At 37.8% G+C, this 22098-nt stretch overlaps 1 protein-coding gene and 1 long non-coding RNA gene across 7 annotated transcripts; one reads left to right on the top strand and one right to left on the bottom strand.

Moving 5' to 3' along the window:
- Positions 1 to 4860: 4860 nt before the first annotated feature.
- Positions 4861 to 7362, top strand: LOC133713520 (uncharacterized). Of its 4 annotated transcripts, XR_009848056.1 has the most exons (7): positions 4862 to 5125; positions 5338 to 5585; positions 5786 to 5948; positions 6066 to 6221; positions 6372 to 6514; positions 6806 to 6876; positions 7100 to 7362. It is a non-coding gene; the product is annotated as an uncharacterized LOC133713520 (long non-coding RNA). The 4 variants fall into 4 exon arrangements; XR_009848057.1 differs by having other exon boundaries at positions 4861 to 5125; positions 5207 to 5585; positions 6066 to 6514; XR_009848054.1 differs by having other exon boundaries at positions 6066 to 6514.
- A 4625-nt stretch (positions 7363 to 11987) lies between these two features.
- LOC133717484 (uncharacterized) lies at positions 11988 to 16385 on the bottom strand. Of its 3 annotated transcripts, none has more exons than XM_062144204.1 (7): positions 16125 to 16385; positions 15299 to 15343; positions 14914 to 14985; positions 13590 to 13634; positions 12851 to 12883; positions 12688 to 12732; positions 11988 to 12452 (listed from the first exon to the last, which is right to left on the bottom strand). In XM_062144204.1, exons 1-7 carry the CDS (start codon positions 16216 to 16218, stop codon positions 12403 to 12405), a joined length of 384 nt encoding a protein of 127 aa, XP_062000188.1. In that variant the 5' UTR covers positions 16219 to 16385; the 3' UTR covers positions 11988 to 12402. The 3 variants fall into 3 exon arrangements, with proteins under 3 accessions (XP_062000188.1, XP_062000187.1, XP_062000189.1); XM_062144203.1 differs by having other exon boundaries at positions 11988 to 12458; positions 16125 to 16383; XM_062144205.1 differs by lacking the exon at positions 13590 to 13634 and having other exon boundaries at positions 11988 to 12458; positions 16125 to 16380.
- Between the last annotated feature and the right edge of the window lie 5713 nt (positions 16386 to 22098).

Genomic DNA, 22098 nt, shown 5'->3' with positions numbered 1-22098 from the left:
CGCCCTGGATCGGGTCCGATCTGGTGCATCTAGCGGCTTTTGAGACGATGGGTGAGGTCATGCACCCTGGGTTCGAGCGGTGGAGGAGGTGGATGTCGGACTCGTCTGGTTTCGCAGTGGTCTTCTCCGGGTCGTGTGGTTGCTGCTCCTTTCGGTTTGGCTGGAACTTGAAGGATGATGGCTTCTTCCTGTTGGCTTCTTCCTTCTTTTCTGGTCTGGATCGACGTGGTGGGTGCAGGTGGCGTTGATGGTCGACGGCGAGTACTCCGGCGGGCATCCAGGCGGGTTTGGCCGGGTTCATGGTTTGCGGCTGATGTGTTGGGCCTCATCTTGGGTCTCTGTTGCTGGGCTAGGGCAGGGTCTGCTTTGTTGGGCTTTGTTTCTTTAGGGTTTTTAATCTAGGTTTTTTAGATTTAAGCTAGCATTTTTTTTCTTTTTTCTTTGAGCCTCTGCTTTAAGAATAATATTGGGGAAGGGTCTTGGCTGCGTTCGGATCCTCCCTAGTAGTGTCAAGGTTACTTGAATCATTGGAGCTTAATCCTATGGTTACATTATGTTTGAGTAGTCTAGGGCTTGCTTTAGGTTGTTCATTCATGGCTCTCTTCTGTCGTTGCCCGGAGTCCGGGTGAGTCATTTGTAATGTTTCCTACTTTACTATTAATGGACTGACACCCCACGCGTTCAAAAAAAAAAAGCCTCTTCTTTTAAATATAACTAGTCTGCAATCACATGCTAAAAAAATTTGTTTAAAAAAAAAAAAAAGGTGGGTAGTTATTGCAGAAGAAATAGATTCACTGGTAGTTATTGCAGAGAGAAAAGTGGAGGTTATAGAATCATTTTTTTTTTAAGGGAAATGATGGAAAAAGTCACATTAGAGAGTGAAATGATAAAAATGTCACATAGTTTCCCACTTGATAAAAAGGTCCATAATAAATTGTTAGTCCTTATGAATAATAAAATGGAGTCGTCTGTGGCTGATGCAGAGTCGGCAATTCGAGACGAGGAATTCAGGTGGCAGAGAGTGGAGAAGCTCTGCGAAGATGTGAAGCAGTTCGGCGAGGAAATGATTGACGATGGCTCTCTCGCCTCTATCTACAATTTCCGAATCGATAAATTTAAGTCTGTTTTGATTTTTACTATACACATTTTCTGATTTTATGTATCAAACGATTTTGAGCTACAAATCTACTGGTTAATTTGGGATAGGTGCATTGGATTTGATGAAGATATGCTTTAGTCTGCGAGAGTTTCATCTGTTTTGCTTGACTGAGTGATTCAAATGATGTAATGATCTACCTATGCCTTTGCGTTGCATTGAATTTTGGGCTTATATATGCCACCATCGGTGGAATACAGTCTCTGTGCTCTCGGTTTTGAGGTACGGTGAGGCGTTTATGCCTTTGGACCCTTCCTGGCCAAAACAGAGGCTACTCTCCGTCATTGCTTCGGCCAATGTCGACCTAATAATCACCTGCAGGACGCCGTTTGGGTACAAATAGGACCCCAATTGGCTCGAGCAGAGTTGCAATCGAAATTCTCTGTGGTTTTCCATAGGTGGAAAGTTTGTGACAGTGAGTGATGGAGGAGAGTGTAGGCGTGAGAGTGAGAAAGAGGATGAGAGACTGTTCTGTTATGTAATGTACACTTCAGGCTCGACGGGGAAGCCAAAAGGTGTTTGTGGCAATGAACAAGGTCTTTGGAATCGGTTTATGTGGATGGAAGAATTGTATCCACTGAATCGAGAGGAGGTTTTGTTGTTCAAGATAGCAATAAGCTTTGTTGATCACTTTCAAGAATTTCTTAGTGCTATTCTTACTAGTTCTGCTTTGGTTATACCTCCTTTCAATCAACTTAAATAGAATGTGTTCTCCATTGCAAGTACATGACCTTCTCTTATTGTTTGTTTGGCTTTTCGTAGTCGAATTATATTCTTGAACTAGGATTAGAAATGTGTTAAAATACTACATTTCATAAACGTAATTAACTAGATATCAATTACTCAAGATTAGAATACTTGAAAATTTTTCATGTGGTATTGACATGTGAAATTTTAATTTTTAGGAGGGATTATAGGAAAACACATCTCTTGGATTTGTAGTAGGCACGGGATGTGGGTTGTGATTAGTTGATTAGGGAAAAAGAGCATATGCTAGGAAGAAAACAGATATACAGAACTGTACCTTTGAGATTCAATGGCTTGCATCCTTTTCCAACATGAAATTCAAGCCATATTAGGCTAGTAGTTAGGGATCCACATGCTGATGATAGATTCATAATAACAGACTTTTAGCTCATATTTTGGTTCTAATATTCTATGCTTGATAACAATCAAATGATTGCACAGTGAAGGCTGTATTTAGTGCAAAGTACTAATTAAAAGAAAGCTCTAGTTTTGCTTATCACTTTATTGGTTAATTAAATTGCTTTCAGTCCAGATGAAGCTTTTAGCTAAATGGTCTATGTTTGTGCTTATGTTTTAGTTTTCTATTGTCCTATGCAGTGGTTGATTATGATGCTTGAATATTTATCTGTATCATGAGTAGTGGCATTCTGTAGGGGTTCTCTATATGAAAACATATATATACTTGGTTAGTTGGCTGGTGTTTTTGATTAGCTAATGTGCTATTTCGTGATAGGAGATAGAACTAATGTAATGTGGAACCTGAATAAGCTGCAACACATCCTCAATTTAAATTATTCCTAGTATGTTTCTTGGTCTGCCTTAATTTTGTACCAAGTTATGGGCCTTCTAGATGCAATCATAGTAGAACTAGGACTATATGATTTTTTTTTTCGATGAACTAGGACTGTATGAGTCGCAACTAGCATTTCTCTTTGTTTCCAATTATTTTTTGAAGCAGCTAGCTTACATTTAGGACAAGATTTGATTTGGCTTGCCAATATATAGCTTCTCAAACAATTCCTGTTCTGATTGAACGAACATGAATGATAGAACTCACTGATGATTATTTCTAGTTTTTCAGTTCTGAAGGTGTAGTCTTGGCTTCTCGAGATGGGAAAATTGTGCGTGATAACACTCTCGATGCACGGTTGGATGTTGTATTCTGTAAAAAAACTTTGTGAGGTATTTCTCTTGCAATTTTGATTAATCTTTACATTTTATCTTTTACCCGTCTTTAGTATTGCACGCTTGCATAGATGGCATGACTTGTGCTGGTTTATCTAATCAGCCTCAGCTTCTATAGTTACTTATCATGTTTTCTGGAACAACACTTAAACTTAGCTTTTGTTATTCTTTCTGCAGATCCGCATAAGGCTTTTCAATTAGGTTGTTGCATAATGGGAAGAATTATATTTCAAGTCATTAGTTCCTAGCATGGTCTTTGACCAAAGGATCTATTGTTCAGTTATTTATTTATGTATTTCTAATTTTCTTGTTCTCTGAATAACTTTCGTGGTAAAATAGTTTAGCCATCATCTTCTATGGTGTTCATATGGTCTGGGGCATGGCAATGTACTCATTCTTATCATTACAATGATATTAAAAAAAGTTTGCAGCTATTGTTGGTTAAGTTTTCTTTCCTAGTTATTAAATCTCATTAGTGCTTTTGTTTGTTCAAACTGGTAGGTGTTCGAGGATATGTGAGCCATATTTGTTCCTGTAAAATTATTGAATCTTACGTATCTTAATTGATATTAACAGTGACTCGGTCAATGACTTGGTCAGTGATTTGAGATTAACAGTGTCTCGGTCAGTGACTTAAGGTTAAAAGTGGCTTCAGATTAACAGTGACATGGCCAGTGACTTGGGGTTATCAATGACCTAGTCAGTGACTTGAGGTTAACAGTGACATGACCAGTGACTCGGGGTTAACAATGACATAGTCAGTGACTTGACCAATGACTTGAGGTTAACAGTGATATGACCAGTGACTCGGGGTTAACAATGGCATAGTCAGTGATCTTGGCCAGTGACTTGAGGTTAACAATGACCTTGTCCAGTGACTTGAGGTTAACAGTGACCCGGCTAGTGACCTCCTAACTAGGTACTTGGGCTGACAAATGACTTCACTGGTTAGTGACATAGTCAGTGACTTGGAAAATGACATGGATATAACAATGACTTTGCCAATAACTTTGCATGTGACAGGGATAAAGGTGACAGTGAAAGAGCCAGTGACTTGAGGTTAACAATGACTTGGTCAGTGACCTCATTAACTAGGGCTTTGGCCCGACCAATGACGTCACTGGCTAGTGACATGGCCAGTGACTTGAGTTACTGGCTTCAATGGTAGAATTGGAATAAAGAATGACTTGTGTCATTGGTCAGGTCACTATTAGCATGATCAATGACTTGGTCAGTGACATGTTCATGACTATGACATGACCAGTAACTTGGCCAGTGACTTATAGTGACATGTTCGTGACTATGACATGGCCACTGACTTGAGGTTAACAGTGACTTGGCCAGTGACCTCATTAACTAGGGACTTGGCTTGACCAATATATGACTTTATTCACTACTGCAAAGATAGCCTTTAATGACAGTTTTTTTATGGCATTTTAGCAAAAACGTCATCAAAAAACTTTTTAATGACGTTTTCAGGTTGAAACGTCATGAATAATTTGATAGTAAAAGCTTTGTGACACTTTTGAAACGCCATAAAATTTTTTAAACAACATGACGTTCCTAAAACGCCATAAAAAAAAATAAAAGATGGCGTTTAACAAACGCCGTAATCATAGACTAATCCATGACGTTTATAAACGTCATACTAAAGAAATAATAAACGGCGTCCGTTAGACGCCATAATTATACGCTAATCCATGGCGTTTGTAAACGTCATACTTGAAAAAATTTAATTTTTTTTTAAATTGCCCCCGCACCCAGCCTATTTTCTTGTTCACACATTCCAATCAACTTTAATTTTCTTTTTCTTCTATTTTCTTCTCTGTTCTCTCTCCGTCTCTCCCTCCCATAACCCTTTTCTTCTCGATCTGGAGCAAGAAGCAGAAACAACTCGAGTTTCATCCTCGGTCTCAATCCATCGTCTCTTGCTTCCTGAAGATGTTACGGCGAGGCCGATCCCCATGTCAAGTCACTGTTCTCTTGCATCAAGCAGAAGAAGAAGAGGCTGACTAGCTCTCTGTCAAAATTTCACAGGTTAAATCTGAAATATCTCTTGGGTTTTATTCCTATTGAGTATTTTCTGTGATTGGGTCTATTTGATTGAAAATTTCTCAGATTTTCTTCACATTGAAAATCCCTATGTGATTGGGTCTATTTGATATCTCATTGAAAATCCTCGACCTCAACTCCTCAATCCTCACTAGCGGCGCCATCTTATCTTCTTAATTCCTGTTTTTCGACTTCAGAGATTGAAGAAGACTCGGTGTTCTTTTCTCCTCCATAGCCAAGGTCCAGATCGATGGCCAAGGTCCAGATCGGTTGATGTAATTATTTCCTCTTCTTTGGGTTATCGGATTTAAACGAAATCCGAGTATGGTGCCATGGTGGTTGAAGTCTGAGCACGATCTCCGCCGCCACAGCAAGGACTAGATCGATTTATTTTTCTGAGATATTGGGTATGATGATGCATGAAGACTCGTACTTGATCTTCTGGGTATGGGTATTTCTGATGCCTTTTGCTATTCTAATCATGTGGTTTTTGTTAATTTCTATTTAATTTTAGGTTTTGATTTTCTGTGTGTTAATATTTTGATTTCGATCTTGGTTTGTCATTCATGTTGATGACTTGATTACAATAACAAAGCATGTTGATGACTTGATGGTAATATCTGTTTTTCTCTTGGTATTTTACAGGATAGTTTCTTTGCCTAGTTTTTGTTGGGATGGGGAAATTACGATTGGGGCTGGATTGGCTTCATACCCAGTTGACACAGTGCGCAAAAGGGTGATGATGATGTTTGATATTTAATTTCATATTATTTCGCTGTCTGGGAATGCCTGAAAAATCGTAGCTTTGGTAATTAGTTTAGTTAGTTAGAGCTGTATGTATTGTTGATGGCATCAATTATATCAGAAAGAAGATGAGACTTGTTCGTGTTAGTTTTTTTATATTTGTTTCGGGGCATTTGTGCAGAGATAGACGAAAATTTCATGCTTTAGGCAAGAGGAGTTCTCTTCAGAAACCCTGAAAGCTGAGTACATTGGACACTTGGTGCCAGAGGAAGTAGTCAAGCTGGAATTTGATGGTTCGAAGGAGGTCAAAAGGGACTGGGGATTAACTCTTAAAGAGGTCATATTTCCTTGTTTTACCAAGTTTCATGTTTGTGCTATTTTCTTAATCGTTGAATGTCCAGTGGCTGCTGTTGAATAAAAGAACTGAATATTAAATAGCTTGTTTAGGTAGAGAGAATTTTGTATGACATATGATTGAGATTATTAGGTATGATGAATTGGGTTGAAGGTTGGGTTTTGGAACTGGACGGAGGTGCTGATCAAAAGATAGAAGGCAATAATGCTAGTGCTGATGATGCAATCATGCTTGACAAGGATGACTATGTATCTGAAACAAATGCTACGAACATTGTAAGTCTATGGTTCACTTATATGGATAATAGATGGAATACTTGCATGATATGTATAGATGGTTACACAATATAACAGTATAATTATATAAAGTCCTTAAGAACATATGTAGTAGAAAGCAACTTCGCTACCACATTTTTACTTCTTGAAATATCATGTCAATCTTGTTTGATAAAGCTCTTTGTCTAAAGATGTTATTTGTTATTCTTTAGATTAGCTCTTTGTATATGTGCTTGTTTCTCTGTTTTCATGTTTTTCAGCATGATTAATATGGATTTTTGGGTTTTTAAGCTGCTGGTAAATATCCTTACTTTCCTGGCCAAGAACCCACTTTGCCTGGGGATATCGATTTGTTGCTTCAGGTATGGCTTTCATGAACCTCGCTATGTGTTTCTTGTTTAATCCAATGTACTTGAAGTTGAAGTTCTATGGTTTTTGTCTTGTCATGTATCTCCACTAGTATTCCAATTATGTCTTACCCTCTAGTATTTTTCTTTTCAATTTTGTTTGTTGCTCATTTAGAATGCGGTCATTCTCATAAGTAAAATTTTTGTAGTACTTCGATTAATTGATGTCATTCTGCAGGTAGAAGTACACATATTTCAAGTGTAGTTGCCCTTTGAGAAATTGGTGAATACAGCATGCTATAAATGTCAAGAGCAGTTGCTATTCTCCATTCCATATACTCTGGTTTAGCTAGTCTAAAGCAACCTGTGTTATCTTTTTTTTTTTCCCCTAAGCTTACTTGTTTGAGAATTTATTAATAAAATTTACAATGACGGAAGTATTGTAGATTGGATATTTTTGATTTTATTAATTCAGAGTTACATAGTAATAGAATTTTATCATAGTGACGTGTAATATTCTAGCCAATACTATAATTGATTTTCTGCATTTAATCAGAAAATCAATTTATCTAATTTTTTTTTTTAAAAGTTGGAAAAAATTTCATGGCGTTTAAAAAACGTCATGGAAATATTTTTAATGGCGTTTTGGAAACGTCATTAAAATATTTCAATGGCGTTTTCGAAACGTCATTGAATATCTTTGATGGCGTTTTCGAAACGTCATTGAATATCTTTGATGGCGTTTTCGAAACGTCATTGAATATCTTTAATGGCGTTTTCAAAACGTCATTGAATTTCTTTAATGGCGTTTTCAAAACGTCATTGAATGTTTTTAATGGCGTTTTCAAAACGTCATTAATTTGCCTAGGAAAAGACGGCGTCGGTTATTACGGCGTCTGGGGATGGCGTCTAAAAACGCCATTAAATGGTTTTTATGACGTTTTTCAAACGTCATTGATGTAATTTTGTGTAGTAGTGATTGGCCGGTGACTTGGTCAGGGATTGATAGTGACCTTATTAACTAGGGACTTGGCCTGGCCAATGACTTTATTGGTGAGAAATTGACAGCGACATGGTCAGTGACTCTGTCAATGACTTGAGATAGGGGTCATCATTTGGCCCTTAGGCCCTAAACCCGCCCGGCCCATAGGGCCGAAGCCCGACCCGGCCCGACCCTTTTTAAAATAGGGTAGGGTATGGGCCATGAGAATGAAGCCCGGCCCGGCCTTTAGGCCCGCCGGAATAAGCCCTAATAATTTTCTATTTTTTCTATTTTTTAATTATGTTTCTCTTTTTTCTATAATATGCAATTTATGTCTTTCTTTGTAATTGATTTCTTAAGCTTTGTTTTCTTTAGTTTTTATTTTTTTTGTTACATAACAATTAATATTAAGAGATTTAGAGAGATAGTTAATTGAATATAACCACGTTAACTAATATTAATAAATGTTATAAGTTAATTGAATATAAGCATATATTGTACGTGCATTCTGGCCATGGATAAGTAATTAAATTATCTACTTCTAAAAAAAAAAATGTTATAAGTTAATTCCTACACACACACACATATATATTAAATATGATCAACTAAAAACAATGTCTTGTATTTACCTATATAAGCATTGAGCCACATTTTGAGAAAAAAAAATAATGTAAGTTTTTTTTTATTAAACAAAATAAGGCCATTTTCGGCCCTATTTGGCCCTTTTCGGAAGGTCGGCCTGACCCGGCCCTTTCGGTCCTAATAGATTGGGCTTTTTGGACGGGTAAGGGTTAACATATTTAAGCCCCGGCCCGACCCTAAATTTTGTTGACTTTGACTAGGCCCGGCCTGGCCCGACCCTAAGCCCTAAAATTTAGGGTAGGGCCGGCCCTAGCCCGGCCCATGATGATCCCTAACTTGAGATTAACAATAACTTGGCCATGTCACAGACTTGGTCAGGGATTGAGAGTGACATGGTCAGTGACGTGTATAACAATGACATGGTAAGTGACATACAACTTGGTTAGTGACATGGTCAATGACTTTGTCGGTGACTTGAGATTAACAATAACTTAGCTAGTGACATAGCTCATGGCATGGCCAGTAACTTTGTCAGGAATTGACAGTGACTTGGTCGGAGATTGATAGTGACATGGTCAGTAACATGTATAACAATGACATGGTAAGTGACATGCAGCTTGACTAGTGACATGGTCGGTGACTTGAGATTAACAGTAACTTGACCAATGATATAGCCAGTGACATGGTCGGTAATTTGGCCAGGAATTAACATCGACATGGTCAGTGACTTTGTCGGAGGTTAACAGTGACTTTGTCTAGTATTTGCAGTGACATGGTTAGTGACTTTGCCAAAGATTGTCAGTGACTTTGCCAAGGATTGACAGCGACATGTAACTTGGCCAGTGACATGGTCAGTGATTTTATCGGTGACTTGGCCAGGAATTGCCAGTGACATGTTCATGACTATGACATGGCCAGTGACATAATTTGGCTATTGACTGGAGGTTAACAGTGACTTAATCAGGAACAGCGACATGATCAGTGACTTGACTAGGTTATGAAACATCATATGCTCATTCAATAAGACAACGTCTGTCCTTATGTGCAGAGACCATAAAATGCGATAGCTGAAGCAAATTCTAATGTCATATATGATTTGAACAATAACACGAGGTCAAGTATGAGGTTTATTAGGCTACTGTGCTCTATATAGCCAATATAAAATGATGAAGATGTTCTTATAGATAATCAATCACTTTTTAAATTCGACGAAAGCATAAGCCGGACATATAAAATGATGTCCCTGGCTGTAACATCTGACATAAAGAAGCATACGCTGAAAATGAAAAATAATAAAAACTGGTGCAGTAGTCTAATTTGGAAGCACAAAGCTATATCTCATGACATAGCTTTCACCATGGTACTCACGATTAATTTATATACACGTCTTCAAAAGGAAAGCTGGGCTTCGATATCATAGTACCATAGTCCCCAAACAAAATAAGAAAAACCTGTAAAGGAAGCCAAAGTCAGTTCAACACTACTAAAGACAAAACAGCGATATAATTAAGTTCCGTAGAGTAAAATCAGTAAATAGCTAAACTCACATTGCGGTTGTGCCATCATAGCTCCTATTGGGTATCATGAAGCATTGCCGGTAAGAGCCACATAATTGACACTTCATAAAGATAATTTAACACACACAACCACGATAGTGACGACAATTCCAAGCAAGAAATGAAATTGAAATCAAATTTGTCTGCACATAAGGTAAAGCTTCTCTAAGATTGGAATATATGCATTAAAAAAAATGTTAACAGTAATAACCTATAGAAATAACCTACCAAATGTAAAATGGAAGGAATCATTCACAATACACAAACAGAACATAAGCCTCCAAAACATTGGTTCTTACCAATTATAGAAGCACAATGCAAATCTGTATAGGGTTCATGGCCAGTAAGCAGTTCCCACATAACAATCCTAAATGAGTAAACATCAATCTACAAGATCAAAATAACAACACATGACAACTCGGAAGCTAGTCACCAATTTGAAGAGTCAATAATCATAAGCGCCCAAAACTTCAACATATGTATAAGGTGGCATCAGTATTACCTTCTCTGTCACCATATGACTTTTCCCACTAAAAGCTCAGGTGCCATTCAGGGCAAGGTTCCACAAACACCTCCAGACACTAATGTCTGTTGTTTCACTTTCATTTACAATCCCAAATCATCAATATAAAGAATGCACATATGATGAGAGTCCCAACATATACATAGTTAGAAAAACTATAGGTGAAGAGACACTACAAGTGAAAAGAAGGTAATTAAACCAGCCAACCTTGCATACAGGAGCTGTGGATCTCTCATATTTACCAACAGATTTTTACACTTCAAATCAAAATGTACTATACTTTTTCCATGTAGATACTCCATCCCAAATGCATCATCCATAGCTATAATCAATCATTTACGATGATCAATTATTTTAATAAAAGAATGAAGAATAGATTCATCATACACTTGAGCAAACAGAACCTTGAAAAATCAACATTGCATCAAAACTCTATCCATCTTATCATGATTCATAACCATGGAGAAAACATAACCAAATGAGAAAGAAAAACTAAAAAGAGAAAAAGGTTTGAGTATTTTCGAAAATCTGCGGCCCTTATAACGCTGATGACCACCACCCAATTTACAAAAATTTGTCTACAACAATTTTTAGAACCAAACCCAATATACTTCAAGTGCACCAATACAGTGCTCGAAAAACACACCAAGTAGATAACTCCAAATGTTTCATCGATGATTGGCCTCAGAACAAACATCTATTAACTAAGCTATATATATGATAAACCCTGCAGACTAATGCTTAAATGCTTCCGTCTATAATCAAACTAGCTAAACCCCACTTTAACTCATCTTGGAATATGACAATTCTTATTCAAGACATGAATACAAATGACAAGCAACAGTAAAATCCCTAACTCAACCGAAAACGAAAGGAAAGAATCGAGAAGAGTACCTTCTCGAACTTCCTCGCCAGCGGTCTGTTCTCCAAAAACTTTGAGAAAACATCCAGTCAACCGGAGCCGGAGCCCCTCTCCACAGCCGTTCATTTCTCTCACCACTACTTATAATCGCGAAAAACTTTACCGAATCATGAAAAGCATGAATCAGAAATCTATCATGCGTCAATCTGAAAACCAAAGCGTGAATCTCACGGCGAGATTAGGGAACAATCAAGTGGACAAGCACGGCGATGAGGTCGTAAATCTCGCCAGAAAGAGAAGGAACTTGACGCCAGATGCGTCGCCGAAGCCGAGCCTCGGCGCCATTGTCACTGATTTCGAGCAGATAGTTCCCGAAAACTCAAACCCTAACCTAGCCTCCTCCTCCGTCGCACCGCAATGTCATAAACTCCTAGTCCGATCAAACCCCGACGAATTCATAAACAGTGACTTAGATCGCGGCGATTGCAATCGCATTATCAGATTGTATTAACTAAATTTTAGTGACCTTAATTTTAGTGACACTTGTATTAACTAAATTATAATAACAATATAACAATAACAATATTATCATATTTTGTCAGAATATTGATGTTACAACAATACATTTGGGTAATAAACTGGTCTCCCAGGAAATATAGGAAAGATGCACCACTTCTTTTCTTCAAAACACAAGCAATATCCATGAACGTCTATACGGCCACTCTAGTAGATTCAGGGATTTAAAGAAAGGTAAACAGGAAAAACTAAATTGCATTCTTCGTTCATGATCCCCAAACTGGGTTGTAGCTTACAATTACAGGTGTGTCTCATACAACCTAGAGAAGACATGTGGCACAGGACCGCCACTATTCAGATGGGAACAAAATGCAAATGGAAACAAAATGCAGCTACAACCAAGCAGATGGCAGAACTGCAGAATGGAGTGCAAACTGAAGATGTACTCTTGCACCAGATGAGCAGGTGTTGTCTCCGGGTACATGGATTAATTGGGCTAATACGGTGCTTGGGCTTGGTCTCAACACACTCCTGGTGGATCGAGAAGGCCCTCAAGAAGGGAACTAAAATCTGCATCTGGAAAGGTTCAAGACATCAGAAAATAAACTGCAATTTCGCCACATCTTTTTAAGGGTGATTATTTTGGTCCCCACAAAGCACTAATCAGGCAGACTTTAATTTACTGTAACTCCAATTACATGGTGCACATTTTGAAGCTCGTGTAAGCCCGTCCGAAGTGAAACAAGTAACACACACATCCCCAAGCAAATTTCAGGTACCCAAAAATAAAGTATCAGAAGCATACCTGGAGGTGGGAGTCTTTTCCACTTCATAGTGCGGCGACGCTTACCTACCACAAACGAAAAAAAAAAAAAAAAACAATTGACATTCATTTACTTGAGAAAGAGCCCCCAGATAATATTTTAAAACAAAAAAAAAAAGCTTGCCGGAAGTGGGAGGGGTATTACCTTCACCATAAAGTAATTTACGAAGCCAAGCATCTGTTTGTAGTTAAAAGTGTCAGACCACAAAAAAAAAAAAAAAAAAAAAACAGAGAGAGAGAGAGAGAAAAGAAAACAAAAAATAGACAACCCGTGAAAAGTGCTATGATCACATGACACTGAACAGTACCATAGGAAAAGCAAAGATGAATGTATGATGAAACATGAGAAGCTGCAATACAAAATGAACTCCCACAGAAAAATAGTATTACTTTATGAGTTATGGATCATGCACAGATCAAAGTCAATGATTAGATGAAGGTCAAATTAACTCAACGTTGGGTATGCATCATAAGAAGAGCAAAATGAGTGTTTGATTAAACATGAGGTGCTGAAACACAATAGGATCTGTGATCCCATGAAAAGTAGTATACTTCGGCCATGTTTGGTTGACTGGAAAGGAAAGGTTACTTTCCTTTGGGAAAGTGTTTCCGGAGGGAGGGGGGGGGGAGGGAACCAAATTCCTCCACTTTTTCCTTTGCTTTGGGAAAGTGTTTTCCTTCCTTGGCTGTCCCCAAACGCAGGAAAGGAAAGTATTTCCTTTCCCAACACCCACTTTCCGGGAAACAAACATGGCCGAAGTGTATCAGCTATGCATTACACAGAGCAAAAGGACTTGAGTGAAGAATTCGAGTCCTTTTAAGTTGTTTGGGCTTTAGGGTATTTCCACAAACAGTAAACAAGCAAAACTAAAAGAGAGCCATACCTTCATGGGGAGAAGTGGCATTATTTGGTTCTACCGCCTTGGAGCCTGTTTCGTAGTAACATTGTTAGGGATGAGTCTAAATCCAATGGTAGGTGACCAGGTGCACACTACTCTCAAAAACTCTATTATTTAATGATGGGTATGCAACATGCAGAAACCAACCAAAAAACATAAAACAGATTGATCCAAAAATTTGGATATCCTCCAACCACACCAACAGAAATTAAAGACACATTAATTGTTTACATAGGCAGGAAAGGAGTTGCCTAAATATTAATCTTAGTTTACATAAATGACTAATTTCTCGTAAATGTTCAATTAATTGTTTCTGTTGAGTCTAGAACCCACGCCGTAAAATAGAGGGGTCCACATTAGCCACATCAGCATGCAATGGAGACTATGGAGGAATTGATTAGATCAGAAATGAGAAATTGCTAAGCTCAGGAGGAAGTGATTAGATCAGAAATGAAAATACAAAATTGTTGGTAATAAACTGCAACTAGCAATAATATTTTAACTGTTCACCGAGCTTTCCTATTTATTTTAACTCCATTGACACCCAAGTTAATTAAGCTAATGGTAAGGGTAGGCAAGGGTAGTTACGTGGAAGTACCTAAAAAAAACAAGGGATAGTATTGTGTAGTCTACCCAATCAAAAAAAAAAATTTCCTTCTTAAAACACAAGACCACAGCAAATTCTAGGTAACTGAAAACGAAAGTGAGAAGCAGCCACAAGCTCTGTGAATCCCAGGGTCACATAACATACAGCCACAAGTGCTCTTTTGGTCCTTGCGCAACCCATTGTTGGGTATTATTAAAATGAAATATGTTGATCTAAAACCAAAACCATCAGAACTGGTGTAACAATGAGCTGCATGAGTGAGTCATACCAGGTCGCATGACATACAACCTCAAGTCCTATTTTGGTCCTTGTGCATATACGAAATATGTTAGATCTAAAACCAAAAACATCAGAACTGCATGGTAGCAGTTGTATCGATATTGTCAAAACAAATGCTAGAATGAATATAATAAATTATAATAAATATGACTTATGATCCCATTAACAGATAGTTGCACAGTGCATGCATCATGCAGACTGGTCAAGGGCTGGAAAAGTTATATGCAAAAGCTATTGTAAAAACCAAAATGAGTATGCTGGTTAAGGGCGGCGAGTGAAGTTGCCTTCAGAAACCAATTGTTCACACAGTATCTTGACCAAATACTAAAACAAAAACAAATGAACATTCATTTTCTTCAACACAAAGAATCCAAGGAAACCCACAGATAATATTCCTCGCAAACAAAAAAATATAAAGGTTACCATCAGAGAAGTCCTCAATGGCACCATTGGAGTTCTCATTGAGATCAAGACGATCTAAAGAAGGCACCTCAACTGTTTCAGACAAAAAATGAAAATCCAAAAAAAAAAAAATGCATAAGTGACAATGTAAAAGCCAATAAAATCAGTACTATGACCATATGACACTGACTGGTACCATAAGAAGAGCAAAATGAGTGTTTGATTAAACATGAGGTGCTGAAACACAATAGGATCTGTGATCCCATGAAAAGTAGTATACTTGAAGTGTATCAGCTATGCATTACACAGAGCAAAAGGACTTGAGTGGAGAATTCGAGTCCTTTTAAGTTATTTGGGCCAGTATTTCCACAAACAGTAAACAAGCAAAACTAAAAGAGAGCCATACCTTCATGGGGAGAAGTGGCATTATTTGGTTCTACCGCCTTGGTGCCTGTTTCATAGTAACATTGTTAGGGATGAGTTTAAATCCAATGGTAGGTGACCAGGTGCACACTACTCTCAAAAACTCTATTACTTAATGATGGGTATGCAACATGCAGAAACCTACCAAAAATCATAAAACAGATTGATCAAAAAATTTGGAATCCTCCAACCACACCAACAGAAATTAACAACACATTATTTCTTCAAAACACTATACAATATTACAATAAAACAAAAATTAAAAGCATACCATATGGAGCAAGAAACTCAAAGAGAAGCAGCAGATGCAATGTTGAATGAAATGTAAAGAAAGAACTGAGAAAAGAAAAAGAAATCCCCAGCGCGGGAAGGTTGGGGGAGGTGTTATCTACATGTAATCTTTCCATTAATTATCGAACTAAGTTCTTTAATATTCAAAAGACATTACATTACGTCAACTCTAAAACCCACGTCACCACACAAGAGATGGATCCTTTATTGATACCAAGAATTGCATAAAATTGAAAAGCAAGGCAGCAGATGCAATGTTGAATGAAATGTAAGGAAAGAAATGAGAAAAGAGTAAAGAATCCCCAGCGCCGGAAGGTTGGAGTTACCTACATGTAATCTTTCCATTTATTATTGAACTAATAGTACCCAGAACTTAGATAATATAAATCAGCAACTTTTTTTTATCTTCAAAACTCAGATTGTGGATACTGTTCCTCACAAAACTTAAACCCTAATACCTAATGGTGCAACAAACGAAAAAGGTTGACATATTCCATGACAAAGAAATTGTACTCTACCATGAAGCTTATCGTTTCTTTGGACGAATTGAGGCCCATCGGCCTTGACCAATTTGATATCACGATTCCTTAGATCCTCGGCTGTGGAAGCCATGCCTGCCAAATCGCGATTTAGGGTTTTCTTTTTCTTATGCGAAATTTGGGGATTTCGGGTTAAAGCCCTTTCTTTTCTTGGTTGGGATTGGGATCGGATGGATGCTTTTATATAGTAGTAGTTTCTACCGGAACAGGATCGGGTAGAAAAGCTTAATTGGAATAGAAGTGGGGTGATATATATGCAGATGCCGATACTTGGGTAGTTTCCTAACTTTAATTGGAGTCGAACCACATTTCCTTTTGTGTTCTTTTCTTTTCTTGTTGGTAAAGAACTCTCTTTAGGAGAAGAGGAGTTTTAAATACACACCCGTATTTTCTTAATACATACCTCATACTCAATACACCACCTATTTAATTTTTCATTCTAATATTAGACTAAATATACAACCCAAATGACCTAAAATACCCTTAATCTCTAAAACCATGAAATATCCTATTATTTGATTATATTAAGATTATTATTTAATATGATTATTATATATTAGTATATTGAGATTTCATAATTTTCTTTTACATATTTTCTTCTATTTTTTGCTGGAAATTTTGGCCTATCCCAACTCCATTACGACATCAATCAATAGGAATTTGAAAATATAAAATTTCAAACATTTGCAAGTCCTTCAAAATTTAAACTTTTAATATGGTCTACAAAATTTACACTTTCATGTACTACATGTTCAATATGTTACGCAAAATGAAAACTAAAACTGATGGGGAAAAAAAAAAAAACCAAATGCTTTGCTTTCGTACTCTACTCACTCTCACAACTTACTGGCTACCATGGCCACCTCTAAAACGACGGTGGATCTCAATGAGATAGCTCTCGAGTTCACATTGAATTGTATTCAATACAAGATGAAGAATACATATCTCAACTGAAGATTGTTGAACGAGGTCTTCAAATTCATGTCCATAGTCGAAATTCAGGTGATGAAGTACAGGAGAAGAAATATATATTGCAACATATAGAGTTTAGAAAAAGAAACATAGAAATGCGCGATTCAATTTTTTAGTTCTTCTAATACATAGATGTCTATTTGGTCATTTAACCTACTTGTAAAATCTAATTTGAAATATAAAACAATAGGGATGTGTATTAAGTAGTTAGGGGTGTGTATTTAAAATTTCTCTTAGGAGAATAGAAAAAAAACACAATTTTGAATGTCTATTGGGGGCAATAGACGTTTTTAAATTGATATAATCTCTTCGTTTTTTTTCTTTAAGCAAAGTTTTATTGTCTAAATTTTAGGAGATTAGTTCATATTCTGGCAACCGAAAGTTCTATTGGGGGGCAATAGGCTTCTATTGGGAGGCAATACATGGCTGATAGACGTCTATTGGGGGGCAATAGACATCTATTAGAGGGCAATAGACGTCTATTGCCCCTCTATTTGAGGGCAATAGACGTCTATTGCCCCTCTATTTGAGGGCAATAGATGTTTATTGGGGCAGTAAATCTTTCCGGTGGGTGGCGGCTGGTGATCGGAATCCGGCGACCGGGCCGCCGGAATCCTGCGAAAGTTGGCCGGAATCCTGTGAAAGTTTGCCGGAATCCGGCGACCAGTGACCGGAATCCGGCGGTCGGTGACCGGGCTCCGGCGAAGTCTCTTATAGTTTCTCTCTCTTCCATTCTCTCTCTCTCTAAATAACAAAGGGGTGAGGTTATTCAAAAAAACAAAAAAATGTGAGGGTAAAATGGTATTAAAAAAAAAAAAAAAACAAAAAAAAAATCTTAATGGGGTATTAGGGAAGATCTCCTTAAAGTGTTTTGGGTAAGAGAGAATTAAAAAAACTTAATGGGGTAAGAGTAACTCCAACAGCTTCCCTATAATTTCTGTATTATAGGGAAGCAAAAGTCAAAGCTTTAATCTCTTTTTCTTCTCCAAAAAAAATCTTAATGGAGTATTAGGGAAGATCTCCTTAAAGTGTTTTGGGTAAGAGAGAATTAAAAAAACTTAATGGGGTAAGAGTAACTCCAACAGCTTCCCTATAATTTCTGTATTATAGGGAAGCAAAAGTCAAAGCTTTAATCTCTTTTTCTTCTCCAACTCCAACAGATTCCCTATTTTACAACAATCTCTAAAATCTCCATATTCTTCCTTAAAATTTTAGAGTTTGCTGTAAATATAGGGAATTTAGTTTTCTCTTTCCTCACTTTCCCTAAAATAGGAATAGTTATAGGGAATCTGTTGGAGCAAAAGAGACTGATTTTTCCCTAAAGTAGAGAAAAATCAAAATATAGGGAATCTGTTGGAGTTGCTAAGTGGGAAAAAAAATCTCTAGAAATGGGGTAAATGGATAAAAACCCTATTTAATTAGCTATAATAGAGGAAATCAGGGATTAATGGAGAGTCACCTAATTTTTGTTGAGTGGTGTAATTAAATCTAACTGTGACTCACTTGACAGTAATGCTACTGTCACGCCCCTGATTTTTAACAAAATTAAAAATCGATATATAACCCTATAATTATACATGCGTGAACGTTCAGCCATCAATACCAAATACCTGGAAAACTTTTTCCCTTTATACAACATACATATTGATGCCCTGAACCCACTATGCCAATATTGACCCGCCCACAGAGTCATATATTACATAAGCTTACGAATTAAATTGTCAACAACAAGATAAAACGTAAAAGCTCCTCAGAGTTTACTACAAAGCGGGAGTCATAACAATGGCAAAGCCAATCAAATTGCTTCCTACCAATTCTGCTGCCAACAAGCTACCTCAGCTTCAGCCCCGATTATCCTACCCTGCAGGATTAACCCCTACACCGTTGGAATGGTGCACCGGGTTGTCACACAACAAACCCGGTAAGCTTTTGCAAGCCCGTATGAGTAACTCAAAAATAACTCGCACAAAACTACGGGATAAAAGCCCGCACGTTTCGATCGAGGAAACAACTCATACAAATCATGAGATAAACTCACACAAATCACGAGATAAACTCACACAAATCACGTTTAAATCAATAAACAAATTACAGGATAAACCCACACGAATCACGAGATAAACTCACTCAAATCACGTTTAAATCAATAAACAAATCACGGGATAACCCCACACGAGTCACGAGATAAACTCACTCAAATCACGAGATAAACTCACACAAATCACGTTTAAATCAATAAACAAATCACGGGATAAACCCACACGAATCACGAGATAAACTCACTCAAATCACGTTTAAATCAATAAACAAATCACGGGATAAACCCACACGAGTCACGAGATAAACTCACTCAAATCACGAGATAAACTCACACAAATCACGTTTAAATCAATAAACAAATCACGGGATAAACCCACACGAATCACGAGATAAACTCACTCAAATCACGTTTAAATCAATAAACAAATCACGTTTCAATCAAGAAACAATGCACGGCGGACAGACTAGAGCTCTAACTGAACGTAACCACTCGTCCGGCCAAAGACGTGATTACCTGATATTCTGCCCAAGGTCATAGACCTTCGTTCCTCGGGCCGCACAGTCCCTTGGAGCAAATCATTAAAACAGTCGCACAGGACTCAAAAACATTACACAAATCTCACGCTTTTCAAAACAATCGAAATCGACATTTCCATAATCATTGTTTTCCGAAAAGCCACAAAACAATAAAAAGCATCATTTCATGCATATTGTTTTCATCAATCCACAACCCACCAAAACATATATATTTCACGTAAATATATATCTATGTAGTCATCCGCTCAGGAATGCCTACTAATACCAACTATAGTTTGCAGTTAAATCAATAACTCTGAAAACGATAAAGGTATTCCGTTCGTAAATGAACCTTGTGAGATTACTCACCTCGAAACTCCCGCTGCATCTTCAATACAGAACAAAGCAGCCGATCACAATAGCCGTCCAAAGAATACTTCGTCAAGTACCTAAGGAAACACAACTCTGATTCAGTTAACGAATCACAAGGAATAACGTTCGAAACCTTAAATCGAACAAAAATTCCCAAGGTGACGCCAATCGAGGCGAAACCACATCCGAGACCTCCCAAAGTCTCCGGAACACTTCCACGATCGATGTGTCCAAGCCACAAGTCGATCCGATGCTTAAATCCTCAAGGATTTGAATAAATTCACCGATATGAAACGGTGAAAATCAAAACAAATCCATACGAACTCCAAAATCTGCATATTATATATCAAAACGCTCGTATCGACGAGTAGAAGATATATAGTACCAGAAACAGTTCCTTACATGGCCGGAACACCGCAGGAACGCCGCCATAGGCGGTGGCGCACCGCCGCCGGCCAAAACTCAATATTTCACAAAACTCCCAACATCAAAAAGCTTCATCTAAGCATGCTTGTGAACTTTCATAACTACAACAAAGTCCAATTATGAACCAATCGATCGAATTTTACCTTAGAACAAAACAGCTCGATTGAAACCCTAGAATTTCAATTCCAAAATTCGACCTCCACGAGTTGAATCGATGCAAGCCACCTTGTGGGAAGCATCAACGTCCTCCAAGCTCCAAAAGCCCTCAAGAATCACCGGCAAAGGTGGCCGGAATCTCTGACTCCGATCAAGGCGATTTCATCCCCGAAGCGGCCACTTCCAGTCGATGTAGCTCCCTCCACAGCTCGAATCTCTCTTCAATCCATCCACAGACCTCAAGAGGGGATTGAGGCGAGCAAAACCCACTTTTGAATCGAAGCAAACGGTGGCCGGACTAGCGAGAACGACGCCGACGAAGTGGCTGGTGCGACTCGGGCTCGGGGAGAGCTGGGTTTCCGTTTTTGGAAATCTGGCCTTCTTTGCAATTTCCGGAAAATTTCGTCCTTTTATACCAAAATGGAAAGTTTTTCCGAAGCCCACAACTTCTTCATACGAACTCCGATTCTCGCGTTCCGCATGTCCACAAACTCGTATCGATGCGCTCTACGACTTTCGTGAAGAAAGTTTTCGGAGAATTCCAATGCATAAAAAGTCAACCCTTGCAACCCCCCTTAAGTCATCTTTTTCAAATAAAATTCGTCCGAAACACTTCCGCTCCGTCCACGAGCCACGAAACCTTCCAACAACCACTAATTAAATTCCGGAAAATCCTCGGAAAATAAATACGAATTTCCGGGGCATCACATGCTACTGCATAGTCATGGACTGGTAGGCAATACGTTTAGGCACAACAATTAAATCATTACGCGCAGTAGTTGAAATTGAAGGTAAGTTTAGTGTTCATCAATTTTTGCTGCTGAAATTTGAATAGGAAGGAAGACAAACTAAAGACCATTATCTATCACATATGCGAGGTGTCTATAAATTATTGCCAGCAGATGATTTCATTTGATGCAAGCATCGGAAAGTGCTATGTGAGTTGAGCAAAAGTGCCAAGAGAAAAATTCTTCTAGGCCAAGGTATATATATGATGATGTGTTTGAGAGAAAAAAAAAAACATCTTTGGTGTCCGAGAGTTGTGTTATATATTTAGGGTGGTGCTATTCACACACCCATTTTCTCTATTCACACACCCTTCTATTTTTTTATTATTTTAATTCAATTTTTTTTTTCCAAATTACTCTAACTACCCTCCATTGTAATTCTGATTCTTTTTCTTTTTTCTATTTGACAAGTCAATCATGAATCAAACATCAATATATCATTATAGAATAAATCAAAATTTTAATTTACCTATAAATGAAGGAAAAATAATACGTTCGTTAAGTGGAATGACCTGTATTATTAGACAGACAAGGAATATGTTCCTAGGTAATTACGTTCATCCAACTGAATCAAAATTGCAAAATTTGTCCTCAGCCTTGCGTAATACATTCTTATTATTTATGGTGTTTGGCTCCAATTTTGCTGCAGCTGGTCAACAGTCTCTTTTCTTGCGCGGGCGTGC

Source organism: Rosa rugosa, chromosome 6 (genome assembly GCF_958449725.1).
Source record: "Rosa rugosa chromosome 6, drRosRugo1.1, whole genome shotgun sequence".
In the NCBI taxonomy this organism is placed as follows: Eukaryota; Viridiplantae; Streptophyta; class Magnoliopsida; order Rosales; family Rosaceae; genus Rosa; species Rosa rugosa.
The sequence above is the reverse complement of the archived record's forward strand: the minus strand, read 5'-3'. Positions and strand labels throughout refer to the sequence as shown.